Source organism: Gouania willdenowi, chromosome 9 (assembly GCF_900634775.1).
Source record: "Gouania willdenowi chromosome 9, fGouWil2.1, whole genome shotgun sequence".
NCBI classification, from domain to species: domain Eukaryota; kingdom Metazoa; phylum Chordata; class Actinopteri; order Blenniiformes; family Gobiesocidae; genus Gouania; species Gouania willdenowi.
This window is the reverse complement of record NC_041052.1, coordinates 32,319,354-32,337,702: the sequence shown is the minus strand read 5'-3', so window position 1 is coordinate 32,337,702 and position 18,349 is coordinate 32,319,354. Positions and strand designations below refer to the sequence as shown.

General features: G+C 40.3%; 1 protein-coding gene across 1 annotated transcript in view; it reads right to left on the bottom strand.

Annotated features, from left to right (window-relative positions):
- Positions 1-10,530: 10,530 nt before the first annotated feature.
- Positions 10,531-18,349, bottom strand: part of LOC114469889 (protein crumbs homolog 2-like) — a 38,195-nt gene continuing 30,376 nt past the window's right edge. Inside the window, exons 10-13 of the mRNA XM_028457778.1 lie at positions 15,809-16,670; positions 14,566-14,682; positions 13,255-13,381; positions 10,531-10,930 (exon numbers count right to left, since the gene is read on the bottom strand). Of these exons, the coding sequence (XP_028313579.1) occupies positions 10,709-10,930; positions 13,255-13,381; positions 14,566-14,682; positions 15,809-16,670 (1,328 nt within the window). The 3' untranslated portion in view covers positions 10,531-10,708. The remainder of the gene's footprint in view (positions 10,931-13,254; positions 13,382-14,565; positions 14,683-15,808; positions 16,671-18,349) is intronic.

Sequence of the window (18,349 nt, the reverse complement as noted above, 5' to 3'; positions counted from 1 at the left end):
ATAACGTCTCTCACTCACCTTCCACTCAGAAATATGAATTATGTTGAATAAAAAATAATATGGCTAAAAATGTCTCAGATCTATTTTTCTTGAATGACAGAGTGTCTGTTTTATGTCAGTTATAATCTGATAATATGTCTTACATATAATAAGATATGGGTTTTAGATGATTTAAAGTTGTTCAAGGCATATTTATGCATTAGTAACTTACTTGATCTCCATCCCTTGTTGGTCATCGTGAGTTTCCGTACGCGCTCGGTGTGCATGTCCCTTTAAATGTTATTGCCGCTAGGAATTGTGGGTCAGCATTATAGCTTAATCTGGTCTCCTTTGGTAAAGAATGCATCAGTTTTTCCTAGACTAAAGGAAGTTATAAAGGAGGCACTGAGCCTCTTTTCCTCAGCTTTAAGAGAACTCGAACGCTCTTTATCATGGCCCCCATTTAAACACTTCCAGGGGTGAAGGAACAATGGATAAGAAAGGAAAGAGGAGGCACTATTCGCACCCAAAGTATTTAAATTAGAGTGACTCCCCTCCAACCCCGGTCATAAACTGTTTCAATCTCTCCCTTCTGGAAGGAGGTTTAGGTCCATCAGGACCAGAACCTCCAGACACAAAAAAAGCTTCTTTCCCTCTGCCACCATCTACTTGAATACACCCCCAGTCACCCACTGAACCCCACCCGATCACCACCTCCATGAAGACATTATCTGCTGCAATGTATATATATATATTTATCCTATTTATTCTCTATCTATCCTTTATTTATCACTCATCCTTTATATTTATCATTATTATTATTATTGTTGCTGGGTTGTTTCTTTGTTCTTTGTTTTCTTTGTGTTTTGTTTCGTGCACCGACTACCAAGACAAATTCCTTAGTGTCCTAAAAACTGTACTTGGCCATTAAAACATTTCTGATTCTGATTCTGGTTCTGGTTCTGAATGCTGCTATTACAATTTAATTTTGCTTTTTGCAGAAAGTAGATCAGTGATGTCTTTTTGGATCAGTGATGTCACTAACTATCACTGTTGGCCCCGCCCCTCCTATAAAAAAATGGGAGGAGGGACTGGTTTCCACCTCTCACAGCCCTCAGTGAGCATTGAGTGACAGCTCCATGTGGAACGGTGCAGCGCTATGGGGGCGGGGCTACTGTGACTGAGCGTGTCTTAACTCATTTAGGAGCAACGCCTATAATCAATGTTTTTTTTTATTTTTTTTTATTTCCCCCTAGTGGCAGCTCAGCAAAAACCTGGTGGTGTACTTACACTTTAAATAACCAACTAACTTATATCTAACCAATAGGAGAGATCTAACCAATGAGACATGTACGATACTGGGCTCACAAGAAATGGAAAAATAACCATGTTTTTATTTTACTTTAGTACTAACCGACTTCTCTGGGTCTGACCTTTCAACTCAATAGAAACATTAAAAAAAAAAATGATAAACTGTTTTACAGCAGCTGCACAGCAATCGTCGGGGGCAGGCAACTTTAGACAACTCTGAGTAAATGGTGAATATTGGACTTAGTTTAAAAAGTGATTTAATGACCAAGTAGTTCTAAAGTGCTTTATAATATGAGTTGCCATGAAAGGAGCTAGTCGACAAATTGGGGACGCTTCCTACTCTGTAACGGCTCCGCTGCGTAACTGCTGCGTAATCCGCTGTCAGTCAATCCCCACCTCCTCCGTCTGTGATGCATATTATTTGCAGCAAGGAGTCAGAAGGTCACGCTAATTCAGGCTTAATCACGTGATAAAACGAGTTGTAGTCAATACAAACAGAATCACAAAACCATACAAACAGTTCATTGTGTCCTTGGAGGAGCCGAAGGAAATCCACTCAGTTCTGCCCTGTAGATCTTCATCTATTGTGGAGATTATTGTGATTCAACCATCATTTGTAATCTAATAATAAAAGCAAGTGTGTGTGTGTGTGTGTGTGTGTGTGTGTGTGTGTGTGTGTGTGTGTGTGTGTGCGCGTGCGCGTGTGCTTGTGTGTGGAGCGAATGTCTCCCCGAAGCTGTATCTGTTTGACCTGAAACTTTGTCAATGGCTTTTAAATACCTAAAGTGTGTGCATCCATTATTTTGGAGTAATTTGGTCATTTCAAAACGTTTATTTTCATGTTTGTTTGACCGTTCTCTGTTTAGACCGGACAGACAGGACCCGGAAGTTATTAGCGGGCAATGGTTGCGGCTGTCTTGAAAGCGAACAGTGAAAAATGCACATTTCACCACGGATATGGCATTATAAATGCTGATATTGAACCAAATGCGCGCCTTGAATGTATATGCTGAACGCACACACAGCCGTTTAGGGAGAGAGTACCCGGAAGTTTCAAATAGTTCCCGCGGGTCCGTTGTTTTGTTTTTTCTCTACACACGCCCCCACTACACAATCGGTATTTAGAATAAAAATATACTAAATGAAAACAAAAACAACTAAACACGATGTTTACTATATTGCAATAGCTAAGCTCGTGCAGAATTGGTTTGTTAGATGTGTTTCCTAGCCGATGAAGCCGTATTGTAAAGGAAAAATACAGATTAAAAAGACTTTGTCAAGATTCTTGGTGTTATCCTGATGTTTTATGATGATAACAACGTAGATGTGGGTCCCTGTGTGTCGGCTTCAAGGTCCAGATCTCCAGTTATAGTCACCTGGAGAATTGTTTTGCCCATTATCTGAATGAAGATGCATTTGTTTCCTTTGTGTTTTTAAAAATCTGATTACTCCTGAGAATAATAGTTGTTTGACATGGAAAAGAGTCCAAATTCAGAGTCAGAGACAGAGAAGAGTGAGAAAATCAGTTTTGTTGTAGATGATGAAAGCCTGTGTGTAAGTCTGTGTTTTGCTTTGGAATGGAGGAACCATCCTCAGCATTCCCGACTCCTCCGCCCTCGCACTGTGGGATCAGAGAGGAGGACGGCGCTCGTTCCGCTTCGCTCGCCATCATTAGTTGGAGAAGCAGGGACACAGGGTGGGAGACTCCGGGAGACACAAAGGAATGCACCATTACAGCTTCAAAGGGAGGCAGGAGGAGGAGGCTCAGCAGTTCATCATGTGAGGCCAATATCTGCTCAGCAGTCCTCCCACCGTCTGCTTTCTGCAGCCCAAACGCTCAGGGAGGCATCGCTTCACCCTCACATTACTCCAACACATGAAGAACTTTTACTTTTCCTGTTCAAAGACAAAGGCCGAGAGTCAACTGCCTCACCTGGGTTTGAACATTCTCTGACAGCCTGCACGGCATGCTGGGAAATTAGAGCAAGTTTCAGCTTCTCAGTATGTCACCAACATAATGTTCATAAACTGACTTTACATTATCGATACAATGCAGAATGTGTGTGTAACATATTTAGTCTCTAATCAATCATAAAAGCACAAAGTCAGGTGGGCGGTACCCTCACGCTGACTGTCGTTTCATATTCTCCCCAAACACAGTCATGTTTATTTCAGCTGATGAATAAGGAAACTGGATGAGCTTTTCTCTCTTCTGGAATTCTTTTTTGGTGTTATTTGTGTGTTTCTGTCAGTTTTTGTCATTCTGAATAGTTGTGTGTCTTTGTCATATAGTGGATTGTTGTTTTTATTTTGTGTGTTGCTTCTGTTTTGTGGGAACTTTTTTTGAGTGTTTTTATGTCATTTTGTGCATTATTAGGTGCAATTCTGTGGTAAATATGTGTGTTTTGCTGTGATTTTGTTTTTGTTGTCCTTTATGTATTTTTGTTTTCATTTTGTGATTATTTGTGTTCTTGTTGTCACATTGTGTGCTTCTGTCATTTTGTTTATTTTTGTTATTATTTTGTGCATCGTGTTTCATAATATTTCCAAAAATGTAATCCCCAAATTTTCTGACAGACTGTGCAGTGGCCGTTTTATATTCCGTCATGTTCTGTATCTTTTTAGTTGAGAAGGATAAATGTTGAAGATTAATCTTTGTGTTCCAAGTCGTATTGCAGATAGTGAATGTGCTTCGTCCACTGAGACTGGGAAGGAACTCCATATTGAGATCAGTTCCACATGTTTGGTTAGCTTAGCATGTAACGACCAGTTCCACATATTTGGGTGAGCTTAGCATGAAGCAACCAGTCCCACATGGTTGGTTAGCATACCATGCAGAGACCCGTCCCACATGGTTGGTTAGCCTAGCATGTAGAGACCAGTTTCAATGTTTAGGTTAGCTTAGCATGTAGTGACCAGTCGCACATGTTTGGTTAGCTTAGCATGTAGACCAGTTCCACATGTTTGGGTTAGCTTAGCATGTAGCGACCAGTCCCACATGGTTGGTTAGCTTAGCATGTAGAGACCAGCCCCACATGTTTGATTAGCCCAACATGTATGTGTTAGCTGAGCAAAGCCTACAGCAAACAGTTAGCTTAGCATGTAGTGACCAGTCCCGTATGTTTGGTTAGCTCAGTAAGCAGTGACTAGTCCCACATGTTTGATTAGTTTAGCATGTAGTGACAAGTCCCACGTTTGATTAGCATAGCACAGAGCCACAAGTCCATCATGTTTTAGTTAGCTTTGCACATATCCACCAGTCCCATTTGTCTGTGATAGCTTAGCATGGCCTATAGTGACCAGTTAGCGTAGCACATAGCAACCAGTCCAACATGTTTGGGTTAGCTTAGCACATAGCAATCACTTACACATGTTTGATTAGCTTTGCATGTAGCAAACACTCCCATGTGTTTGATTAGCTTAGTACATAGCGACCAGTTCCAAATGTTTGATTAACTTAGCACGTAGCGATGCTAGGTGAGCAGGGTCAAAGGGTAAAGGAGCGAGGCTTTTCTTATCGGACTAATACAAAATCAAAGGAATTTACCGTTATCAGCATCGTTTATTCCAAATAGTCTCCTTCAATGTTGAAAATGACTGAAGCCTTTAAATGTCTGATTTCGTTTTCATTTATTTTGAAAATAAATTAATAAATTATTAAAAATAAATAAATGAACTGCCATGCTCAATAAGTCATTAAGACTTTACATAATTGAATACAGCAGAAGAAAGATTTTTTTTCAAAAATTGCGGCATGAATTTGTTAAAAAGTGCACATCTTTATTATTATTGTTGACTCATAATTCAGTGGGAAAATGAATGGTGAGCCGTTGTTGCACACGGACATGTCACTCATTCTTTCAAGTTGCAGCATGTCTAAAACATAACCAAACTGAGGCTCTCCTCAGTGTATTTGATGCCTTTTAGCACCAACTTCCACATAGACTTAAACACATTGTTTTTAACAAGAGATTTAATCCAAACGTGATTCACACAACAGTGATGAGACATCTCCAAGACACAAAAAACAAGACATAAACACCTTCTCTTGAATTCAACTCCTCATGTGATCTACAGTGTCATGTACACAGTACAACTTTATTTATACAAACACTTCCAGTGGAAAATCACTACCCTTCTGTACATCTGCGGGAATATTTACATGTCCTGTGGGATTGTTGGCGAGAATATGAAGGCACCCACAACCAAAGGTTAGGCTTCTTAGGCTTATGTACATTAAACCAGCCGCTCAGGATTGTTGGAAGCTTGTTACTACCAACATTAGCTCAACCGTTGGTCAGACGTGGAGAATCATCTTCGATGAGAGATGAAAACTTTTTAAGGAGAGATCCAACAAGTCTCGGATGTCCAAGTAAAAACCAGAGCAAAAAGCATCTCCAACACCTATTTGAGGAAACCCGAATGGACACCACAAGCTAACGCCAAGACACCAGTGAAGTGCCTTGAGGTTTCAGACCTTCCCAGGATTGGTTGAAGGATCCCTGTGCCTAAAGACTCAAACATACTCGAGCGGAGTCCGCCAGGCCAATTAAGTGCAAACCTCAGATTTTATGACCGCGCTGACTTGTCCATGTACCTGGTGTCACACCACCTGGTGAAACAGAGCTGGAGAGATGAAGTCAAGCTTAGAGGAGAGACTGGCAGGCAAGCTACGAACGTACCGACACCTTTAAAACACGTCCTAAGAGTACAAGGACTACAGAGAAGCGCTAAGGATGGTGGGAGATGTAGGATTTTAATGGTAACTACTATGCAGCAGTGCGCCCGAGTATGTAAGCTCTGAGTAGTGCGGACCCTTCTGTTTATCCACACTGATGATGTGATGGTTTACAGAGAAGAATCAACTCTCCACAACATTCTGTGGACATGTTGGTTGGACCTGAAACCAGTCTTGTGGACCTTCAAGAGCTAAGAAAAGCTACTGGTTCAAAGGCAGGTGAGCCGCGGAGCTTCTGATCTACAGTGTCTTCAGACTTCAAGCAATAATCCTTAACTTTAATTTTTAAAACAAACACACAGTCTCTCTGATTCACACAAATCCATCACAGCATTAGGACCACTGGCTTTGTGTTCGCATTTATTCTGACATTTCTGTTTCATTTCCGGCCTTTAGAGTCCAGAGCCGTTTCTGCCTAAATGCTGAGTGCTAGCACAGCCGTAGATAGAGATCTAGTACAAGTGAGGATCTTTAATTCTAAAGATTTGGTCATGACTGGAGTCATTTTCAAAATGAACAGTCACAGATAGTAGCAGCTCGACGAGTATTTAATGGAGTTGAAAACGCTTGAAACAGATCTATAAGAACCTTTAATGGTCCAACATATTGAGAGTACGTCTCTCAATATTTATAGTTAATTACGCTTGAATTTTTTTGTGATGATGTTAGATACGGCCATTTTTCCAAAATAATTAAACTTTTGTTTTTAGATAATGAAAATAAAAATATTTAAATCGCAAAAAACATTACTATTGAATCGTAAATACTTGTAGATTTGCAATAGATATTGAATGGGCACCCAAGTATCGTAATAAAGTCGAATCAGGATAAAAGCAAATTGTCTCAGCCCTAATTTAAAAGTGTGACACAGACTTTTTCAGTCATCCTACCTTTGTTTACATTTAGCCGTGCTCTGTCTCTGTTTGTTTGCTCCAAAAACCATTAGTGGTCATAATGTTATGGCTGATGGGTGAAAGTCTACGAATAAAGATGTGAACAGTAATAACTCTACATTCAAATACAGTTTCCCTTCAAAAAAAAGTACAAAACAAGTCATTACATGAACACACACGCACGCATGCACCACACAGACAATTTCTGAGGACCACGTTGTAACACTGATATTTCAGCTTTAGGTGTAATGCACAGAGAATTTCTGATACTCGTGAATTTTGCGAGAAAAGGAATATCTAAAGCGACTTCACAGAAAGTGTGTGAGGTTCCACTTTTGGCCACTGGGGACAAAAATCAATGATAAGCAAATATGAACAACTCACACACTTTGTAAGGAATTTATGATGATTGGGAAAATTTACAAGATGTAGAACGCTGTAGGACAGAGATGGGCGACTTTCATCACAGCCGCAAGCACGTGATTGTATCTGATCTGATGGTCACATTATCAACATTCATGCTTTAGAATAGAGCCCAATTAGAGCATTATTACAGCTTTTGTTGTCATTTTGCATATTTTCTTGTCATTTTGTATAATTTTGTATTGTTTTGTGTTAGCTTAGCACGTAGCATTTTGTTTGTTTTGGTGTTAATTTTGTAGTCGTCTTGTGTTTTGTTGACCCTTTTTGTATTTTTGTTTTCATTTAGTGTACTTTTCAGTAATTTTGTGTGCGTTTTCATTTAGTGTAATCTTCATTAATTTTGTGTTTTTGTTTTAATTTAGTGCAATCTTCGGTAATATTGTGTGTTTTTGTTTTCATTTGGTTTAATCTTCAGGGGCATATGCTACAAAGCTAGATAATTATATCCTGGATTTATCTGCGTCAGAGGGCTTCACCCAACCAAACATCGTCCGTCAGACAGAAGCTGTTCTATGAATCTGGATCACAACAGGCTGAGTTAAGCATGTTGAGTTCATTCTGGTTAACCAGTGCGGAGGTGAATATTACAGCGTCAGATCAATCACAATCACAGAGGAACTGTATTGCAACTTACGTCACAATTGAGGAATAATTCTTTAAAAATATGAAGAATTTAAATCCATAATTCAGACCAAAAACAACCCTGTTGCTGCAGTAAAAGCATAAAGTAATGTATGCAAGAATTGATGAGTGTTAATGCTTAAATTACAGATTATAAACTGACACTCTGATCAGTTTCATTTTCACTTTTACCTTGTCTGTGGCTCTGATGCTGTGTTCATACAGATCAACCTGCATTATAAGGTGGAATATATATCTATTTTTTATATTGTCTTCCAGCACTGAGGCTCTTTGCATTACCCCATAATACATAAAATAATTATTTAACTTATTAATTAATATATCAGTGTGAAAGTGGCTGATGCACAAAGGGTTTATCAGTTAACTTATTATACTTTATCAGTCCATCAGATGTAAATCTCTGTCTCCTATAGGACGTCATCAGTAAATCTCTCTCCTGTTAGCCATCGGATCAGATCCACACAGTGACGTGTTCACACATCACCTTTTATCAGACAGCTCACTTTCTAAGATAACTGATTGGTCAGGTTCTATCCAGAACAAAACCTGATCCCAACCAGGTTAGTCTTTCAGCCTAAGTTACCATAATGATTTAGCTCCGAAAGTCGTTAGCGAGCTTCGTAGGACAGCACACACTGATTACATCCCGGAGGTTATCGCTATAAGAGGTACAGTAATCTCGCTTTGTAGCATACGCCCCAGTAATTTTGTGTGTTTTTGTTTTCATTTAGTGTAATCTTTGGTAATTTTGTGTTTTTGTTTTTTTTATTGTGTATTTTTGCTCTTCTTTCGTGCATTCTTAAAGTTATTTTGTGTAATTTTCTTCAATTTTGTTTATTTTGGAGTCATTTTCTGTATTTTTGTTTTGTGTAATTCGGTATTGAATTTTTTTTTTGTTATTTTTTGCTGTCATTTTGTACAGCTACTTTGGGTGGGGGTCACACAAAATTAGCATGTGGCCCGGGGGCCGCCAGTCGCCCACGTCTGCTGTAAGATGAATGGAAGAATGTGGACATAAAAAAATATCCTCTTTTTGTAGGTGTGCTGTTCCAAAAATGTCCAGAAAACAAATATCCACACACAACTACGCACACAGTGCACACTGTCACCATGGCGGTACAGCAGTTTGTCGCAGTCATGTGTCCCTGATCACATTCAGTTTGAAACGTCGTCTTACAGTCACAACAGAAAAGGAAGTCTCTTCCTCCCCTCTAGGAACACTGGGAACAGTCTCAGGTAAATCCTTGTTGCTCCAGGTGGAAACGCACCAAGTCGTTCAGAAATGGAAACAGGCTGAAAGTTGATGGAAATCCCACAACAATTTCAGTGGAATGAGAAAAGCAGGTTTATGTAAGTTATGAACATGATTTAATAATAATGTGCTGTTGTATCTTTGTGAGTGAATATATTGGGGAGAGTTTGTCATGCTAATAACAGGCCGATATTAAACTAGCATGATGTTGTAATATTGGTACAAATCAATTTCAAGTTTTCTGCCAATAATAAAAATGTATTGATATGGGTTGATATAAGAATTAAAAGCTGAGTGTTCGATAGTATTGTTTCGGCAAACAATTAAATACTGGAAATTCCTTATATAGTTTTAATCTGGGGGCTTGAACAGTATGTAAATACATTATGTTGTGATTGTGTATATCAGTGGTTTCCAAACTTTTTCTGTTGCCCCCCATCGCAACAAAATTTCAACGAATTGAGTAAAAAATGTTACCGTTACTGAAAAAAGTCAAAATTGTGATTCTTCTTCTTCAAAACTGATAAAAAATAACATAAACTGTGCAATCACATATTTTAAAGCAGTCATAATAAACTTCTTCGAGTGCAAAGAATTAATTTGTTTTTACCATTTTTAATGCTCAATGACCCCGACTGCCATGACGTCACTCTCCCCCACGCCCAGGGGGCGCGGCCCCCAGTTTGGGAACCGATGTTGTAGATTGTGCTAATATCATGCCGATATTATGAGTTGGCCAACATTACAAAGTATTATCTGGACATGTAGATATTGGGTAATCTGCCGAAAATAATCAAATAAAGCCTGAAAATGTAATTAACTTTGGTGAAAAACAAGCCTGGACAAATGACATAATATCAGAATCATAAATTCAGCATCTGTCGTCATGGATTGTCCGCTATTGTCAGCCTACAGATATTATATCAGCATGATGATATAATATCAATACATATCGATATCAGGTTCCCTGCCAATAAAAAAATGCCTCGATTGGTGATCCATAATGTGACCTAAAGTGAATTTGGAGGGAATATAATCCCGTGTGTATCGTTTGGCAGTAGTTGTGAGACCAAGTCTGGTCTTTTTCAGCTTGTTCTGCTCTTTCTTTTTCTTTCTGGGCCTAAAGGTGGAAAGACAAACAGCCGGGCTACGGATATAAAGTGTACAGTTAAGTGCACGGCGCCTCGATTCACATCATGGGATGTGGTTTACTGACGCACGTCCACAGCATCTTTGAAACTAGAAACAGTCTTTCCTCAGTGTTTTAGGAGGCAAAAATACAGTGTGCTGCATTGATTCAATGAAAATAAATAGATTATCCAGCATCTTGAGGCCTGTCAGAGCATTGGTAGAGGCTCAGCCGCTCACAAAGGCCTGCTGGTGAAGCGATACTTTTGTCCTTAAAGGGAAAGTGTCCCCGCTCCCTGTGCTTGTGATGCCAATCGTCTTTAACCCTTTAGGCTGCAGAGCTCAGATCAGCCTCTCCTCTGGTGGCACTTTAAGAACACTGCCCATCTCCAGCCGGGCGCCGGCTACTTCCTGTGAGCTGGGGCTGTACGTGCCCTCAGACTGACGCTTCTTCCGAGCGGTCATGACGAGGCAGAAGACGGTGAGAATGGCCAACAGCACGCACAGCGTGGTCAGAGGAATGGTCACCGCCAGCCAGGGAATGCCTTCAGTCAGAGTCTTCTTCTGCAAGAGAAACACACGGTAATTGGACAAAATCTCAACAAACAACATCGCAATGGACAACATCCCAACAGACAACATCCCAACAGACAACATCCCAACAGACAACATCTCAACAGACAACATCTCAACAGACAACATCTCAACAGACAACATCTCAACAGACAACATCTCAACAGACAACATCCCAACGGACAACATCTCAACAGACAACATCCCAATGGACAACATCTCAACAGACAACATCCCAACGGACAACATGCCAACGGACAACATCCCAACAGACAACATCCCAATGGACAACATCTCAACAGACAACATCCCAATGGACAACATCTCAACAGACAACATCTCAACAGACAACATCTCAACAGACAACATCCCAACGGACAACATCTCAACAGACAACATCCCAATGGACAACATCTCAACAGACAACATCCCAACGGACAACATGCCAACGGACAACATCCCAACAGACAACATCCCAACGGACAACATCCCAACAGACAACATCTCAACAGACAACATCCCAACAGACAACATCCCAACGGACAACATGCCAACGGACAACATCCCAACAGACAACATCCCAACGGACAACATCCCAACAGACAACATCCCAACAGACAACATCTCAACAGACAACATCCCAACGGACACCATCCCAACGGACAACATCCCAACAAACAACATCCCAACAGACAACATCTCAACAGACAACATCTCAACAGACAACATCTCAACAGACAACATCCCAACGGACAACATCTCAACAGACAACATCTCAACAGACAACATCCCAACGGACAACATCCCAACAAACAACATCCCAACAGACAACATCTCAACAGACAACATCCCAACAGACAACATCCCAACAAACAACATCCCAACAGACAACATCTCAACAGACAACATCCCAACGGACAACATCCCAACAGACAACATCCCAACGGACAACATCCCAACAGACAACATCCCAACGGACAACATCCCAACAGACAACATCTCAACAGACAACATCTCAACAGACAACATCCCAACGGACAACATCCCAACAAACAACATCCCAACGGACAACATCTCAACAGACAACATCCCAACGGACAACATCCCAACAGACAACATCCCAACGGACAACATCCCAACAGACAACATCTCAACAGACAACATCCCAACAAACAACATCCCAACAAACAACATCCCAACAGACAACATCCCAATGGACAACATCTCAACAGACAACATCTCAACAGACAACATCCCAACAAACAACATCCCAACAAACAACATCCCAACAGACAACATCCCAATGGACAACATCCCAACAGACAACATCTCAACAGACAACATCCCAACGCACAAAATCTCAACAAACAACATCTCAACAGACAACATCCCAACGGACAACATCCCAACAGACAACATCCCAACAGACAACATCTCAACAGACAACATCCCAACGGACAACATCCCAACAGAAAACATCTCAACAGACAACATCTCAACAGACAACATCCCAATGGACAACATGCCAGCAGACAAGATCCCAACGAACAACATGACAGCAGACAACATCCCAATGGATAAGATCACAATGGACCACATCCCAATGGACAACATGCCAGCAGACAAGATCCCAATGGACAACATGACAGAAGACCACATCCCAATGGACAACATGCCAGCAGACAAGATCCCAACGGACAACATGACAGAAGACAACATCCCAATGGATAAGATCACAATGGACCACATCCAAATGGACAACATCACAATGGACAAAATCCCAATGGACAACATCCCAAAAGAAAACATCCCAACTGACAAGATCCCAATGGATAAGATCACAATGGACAAAATCCCAACAGACAACATTCCGACAGGCAACATCCCAACGGACAAAATCCCAAAAGATAAAAATGGATTGAATCCCAGCTTCAGGTATAATTATAAAATAGTTGGAATTTTCATAGGACAGAAAATAAAAATCGTGTGCTTTTATTTTGAAGGAGGATTATATATCAAGTATAGAGCCATCTGAACTTTCTTCTAACAGTAGGGGGCAGTATTGTACTATGTTTTCAGTAACAGAAACTTAATTTTATGTCTCTTTAAATCACATTTTTTACAGAAAATAAATATTCATGACACAGAGTGTTGTTTTCCATAAATTCATGTGATTTTATGTGATATTATGATAGTTCAATTAAATCTAAAGATGTTGAAATAACTGTCAATGATACTGATGTTATCAATCGATTCCATTCTACTCTACATACAGTTTTCTACATTTTGTGTAAAAGAAAGCCACAAACTCTCACGTGGTTCTCGCAGAGTCTCCCGCTGAAGTCCTTCGCACACAAACACTGAAAGTGGTTTAGCCGGTCCAGACAGGTGGCGCCGTTGAGACACGGGTTGGACTGGCACTCGTTGATTTCAGCCTCACACCTGAAACACATCAACAGTCTGAGTTTAAACATGCTCGCTAATATGTTGAGGGTACACACATCCTTTAGTCCAGGGGTTCTCACCTGGTCTCACCCTGGGACCCACATTTTTCCACGGTCATTAAATCACGACCCATTTTTTTTTTTTTTTAGAATTCAACCAATTAAATTTAGTTTTTCAAAAACAGCTGTTGAAAACATACACATATATATATTATATTGTTTTTTTTTTTAAATATAAATCTATATATTTTTCCTTGCAACATGCATTTTAAATGTTATTTTAAACAAAAGACAAGTCCAACATGAGATGAGGTATTTGTTCATTTTTGACCAGCTGTCCACGACCCATCCAGTACACGTCTGCGACCCACTTTTGGGTCCCGACCCATCAGTTGAGAATCTCTGCTTTCGTCCATGTCAAAAAGTTCAAGTTCAGAAATGTTCCAAAATGTGCAAAAGTAAAGAGTGAAAAGCTAAGTGCCAAAAAAAACGTTGATAAAAAAAAGTTTCTTCCTCAAAAAAGCAGGTGGTTTGAGTTCCCCGATTCCATTCCACAGTTTATTCATTTCTGTTTCGTCTTTCCCAAATAAGATGTTAGTGCAAGCTGTTAAACTTCCTAAAAAATGTTTTTTGCACCACATTCATTTCATTCACTTTTAAAAATGGGACCACCTGACAATTTTACAATCTTGAAATCACTTAATTAATGATGTCACAAGGTCCACTGCCTATAAACAGCCCATTGTTAGCCCAAGTTAAATGGACTGTTGAAAATTCACACCCACAAGCAGCCAAAAGCAAAAGCAGCACAAGTTGTCATTTTGACTGAAAAAGCTGCTAAATGATATTTAAAAACAGGCTGAATGCTTCACTACAATAGAAAACAATGGGATGTTTACAGGCAATGGGGCCATGTGACATCATCAATCACATGATTTCAAGATAGAGGAATCCATTCTCTAAAACTGTAAAATAGTCCCATTTTAAAAGTGAACAAAACAAATATTATGGTGCATAATAATGTGTTTTGTTAGACATAGATCTTCTAATAAGTACATTTAGAAGATTATAGGCAATATTAATAACACTGTAGCTATTTCTGCTTCAGAATATTCTGTAGTTTCTGTTTGTTTTCAGCGATCACTGAAAATCAGAGGCTCGATGCAGTGAAGTGAGTCCCACCTGAGGCCACTGTATCCTGGTTTGCACGTGCAGTTTCCTCCCAGGTCGCCTCCGATGCAGACGCCTCCGTTAAGGCAGTCGGCGTTAGCGTCACACGCCGCCGGAGGGTAACGCCACCTGCAGGACGCACACAGACAAATGAATAGTAATTAGCTTATTTAAGTTATGTATTTAGGTTTTTAACTTTTTGTTCGAAAAGTTAAGAACGATAAGAGTGTTGTTACAACAAGACTTTAAGACCACTTACATATTATTTGTACAAAACCTACAATCAAATCAAATTTGTCTAGTTTATTATCTGCCATCAGTATTTGTTGACCATTTAATCATAAATATACTGGGTTTATTGAAAAAGATACAAGTTTATAAAGTTCACAAGGATGGTAAATGTATTCATAAAGATACATTTACTGTATTTATAAATATAAATGTGTATTTCAGGGAGTCCTTCTTTCTCCCTGTTCGTCTAATGTTGGTAAATTAGTTTTTGCATTTGCATTTTCTGTCTAAAGCCGCTTTGGTAGACGAGCACCAGGGTTGGGGTCAATTAAATTTTTCAATTACCCATGTTCAATTACAATTCAATTACGATCACAGTAACCAGCATTTTTTCCAATTAAAATTAAATTACATTTTTTTTTTATCCTCAGAAAGTCAATTACAATTATTTTAAGTTAAATTACAAATAATCACAATTACTGAGTCTGAAATAAATAACCTTATAAAAGTTAACCATTCTTTTGTGTTAACTTTCTGTTAGCATCTCTTATGAAAACAGGTCCGAAATCAGCTGTAAAATACACTAAAAACAAATATCTATCATCTAATATCTATTGGTTACCTTGTTATGCTTCCTAATCAATGAAAATATAGGTTTTAATATTTTTGGTGTGGGCGTCTGAGCCTTTTTTGTGTAAGTATACCCCTTGATTTATATTTTTTTAAATGGTAAAATGTGGGAAAGCTTGATATGAAACATTGTATTAATTGTTAACTACATATGTGTAGAACTGTACATAGAACTTTAACATGGTTCCCCAGTTTAGCGTTCAATCATAATTGACCACTTTTATAGAAATTTCAAAGTAATTACAATTACAAAGTAAATTATCTTAACTCAATTGCAATTAAATTACAGCAGCAACAGATGTTTTGAATTACAATTAAAATTGTGCCATAATTGTAATTATTATAAATTGTGCGATTCAAATTATAATTGACCGCAAGGCTGTTGTGCACTCACTGGCAGCGTTTTCCGACGTATCCCGGAGGACAGGAGCACGTGTGCGTCGCCGCCGTCTTCACACACGAGCCTCCGTTCACACAGCTGAAGAGCAGGCAGTCATCCACTTCCTCACCACACGCCTTCCCTTTGTATCCCGGCTCGCACGAGCACTCGTAGTCTGCCAGCAGGTCCTTGCACGTCCCGTACAGGCAGGGATCGGCGGCGCACTCGTTGGTCTCCGTCTCGCACAGCTCGCCCTCCCATCCGGGGCTGCAGCTACAGTTAAACTGGTTGAACTGGTCCTGGCACACGCCCTGGTTGAGGCACGGCTGGGAGTCGCAGATCGGCGCCCCCTGGCATCCAATGATCGGCTCGTGTCCGCCCAGCCTGGTGAAGCGGCTGGCCTGAGGCGCATCGGGCACCTTAATGAGAGGCAGGTAGACTCCGCCAACTCTGACGTTGCCCAGACATCCGGTGTATTTTTCCGCCAGCCATATTTTGGTGTCGTTGAGGAAGTTGAGGTTGCCGTTGACTCCAAAGCTGCCTCCAGCCCTCTGCCCATCCACAGTGAGGTGCCAGCGGGAGGCGGGCATGGCGGGGTCCACCATGGAGAGCTGGATTTGGTGCCACGTCCCGTCAGCAATGGTGCGGTCGCTGGTGAAAGCCAGCAGCTCTCCTCCCTCACCGCTGTCCAGCTTCACCAGCAGGCTGGAGTTCAGAAGGCCGAGGCAGAGCACCTCGGCGCCGCCGGCAGCACGAAACATGATCCCGTCCTCGTCACGCGTCCTCACGTTCACAGTGATGCTGGTCACCGGGTTCTGCAGGGAGCCATTAGCTGAGTACTGGAGGGAGTTGTCCTGGAAGATGGCGTCTGTTAAACCTGCAGGTGGAAGAGAAAACCTGAAGAACTCAAAAAGCTACGACACAAAACAACACAACTAATATTTAAATATGTTTCTCCAGGCTGAGTCAGACAAGCTACAACAAAGTGTTCAACTGTTCACAATCTGCACATTCTCAGGCTGGGTCTGATTAGTTTCCTTTCCCATCCACTTTTCCTTAACCCCATGGATGACATCTTGGGGTTATGGAAAGGTGTTAGAAGAGGAATTAGGGAAAGGCGATCACGTTTTGTCATGACAATCAGATGCACTTTAACTAGGTGACGTAATATTCTGACGGCAGCACAGGTTAGTGACGTCTGCCATGGACTAAAAGCTCATTCATACCACTTTCTGCTGATATAATCTCAAAAATCACCAGTGACGTGCCGTCAGGGTAGGCGAGGTAGGCAGTGCCTACCCAAGGGTGAATTGATATTTTAATTATTTGTTTCAATTATAATTTTTTTATTCTTTTTAATTATAATAGAATTATAAATTATTTATTTTTTCCATTTCCAATAGCCTACAGTACATATAAGTTTGAAAGTGTCCTCATTTTGTGCGTTTCATAGCCCAAATTACTAAACAGTGCTATTTCCTGGAACAGCTGCACAGTCTTTTTTTTTCACTTCACTGTAAGGCAGAGGGAGGCCACGCCCCCTCCCAAAGGCACGTTGCTCTTCTGCCTCCATTCCCATTACATGTTTTTACGTGTTTGCGCATGCGCAGTCAGGTCCCCAAGATGACAACCATTTACGTGCAAAGGCAGCGTAGAGATCTGCCTTTGCACGTAACCGCGTTATGCTAAATGCTATACTAAGTTCACAGTACATTAGTGAATAGATGCCACGTGACTGCTGCTGCTACGTTCTCTAGCTAGTGGGCGGGATAACACTACAGACAGGATGACAGCGCTGGAGACGATAGAGAAACTTTTTTTTGAGGAAAAACGACAGCTTTTAAAAGATGGGAGACCAACACCTGAGTTACCAGACCTTCAGCTAAGGTAAGGTCAGAAAATGTTTCATATTTTATACAGTGAATTGTACAAAAGGAAGGATTGGCTTTGTGGATGCTCCTCACTGAGGCTGTTCTGAGTTGTTTTTGTCATTTTCTCCGTGTTTCTGTGTTTCCAACACAAACAACGGATGTGCTGTCGTGTCATGAGATATATCTTGTTGGGAGAGTATGGAGGCTATATTAAATAATTGTTTATGTTTCTTTAATGGAGTTTATGATGTTGATTTTGTTAGATGGCTAAATGCTTGTTCATTTGGATCTTGTTGGGTTTTTTCTTTCTTATTATGAATTTTATATTTTGATAAGCGCATTGAGATGACTTTGTTGTATATTGTGCTATACAAATAAGATTGATTTGAATTGAATTAACACTTAACAGCAGAAACATATGAAATTATCATTGGTCAGTTATAATCTGATATGTCTTACATATAAAAAGATATTTATTATTGCATTGGTAGCTTACATGATCTCTGTTGGTCATTGTGAGTTTTCGTAAGCACTCCAGTGTGGGTGTCCCTTTAAATGTTGTCGCCGCAAGCAATTGTGGGTCAGAATTATCTCGTCTCCTTTGGTAAAGGATGCATCAGTGTTTTCTAGGCTAAAGGAGGTAAAAAATTAAACATTGAGCCCCTTTTCCTGAGCTTAAAGAGAA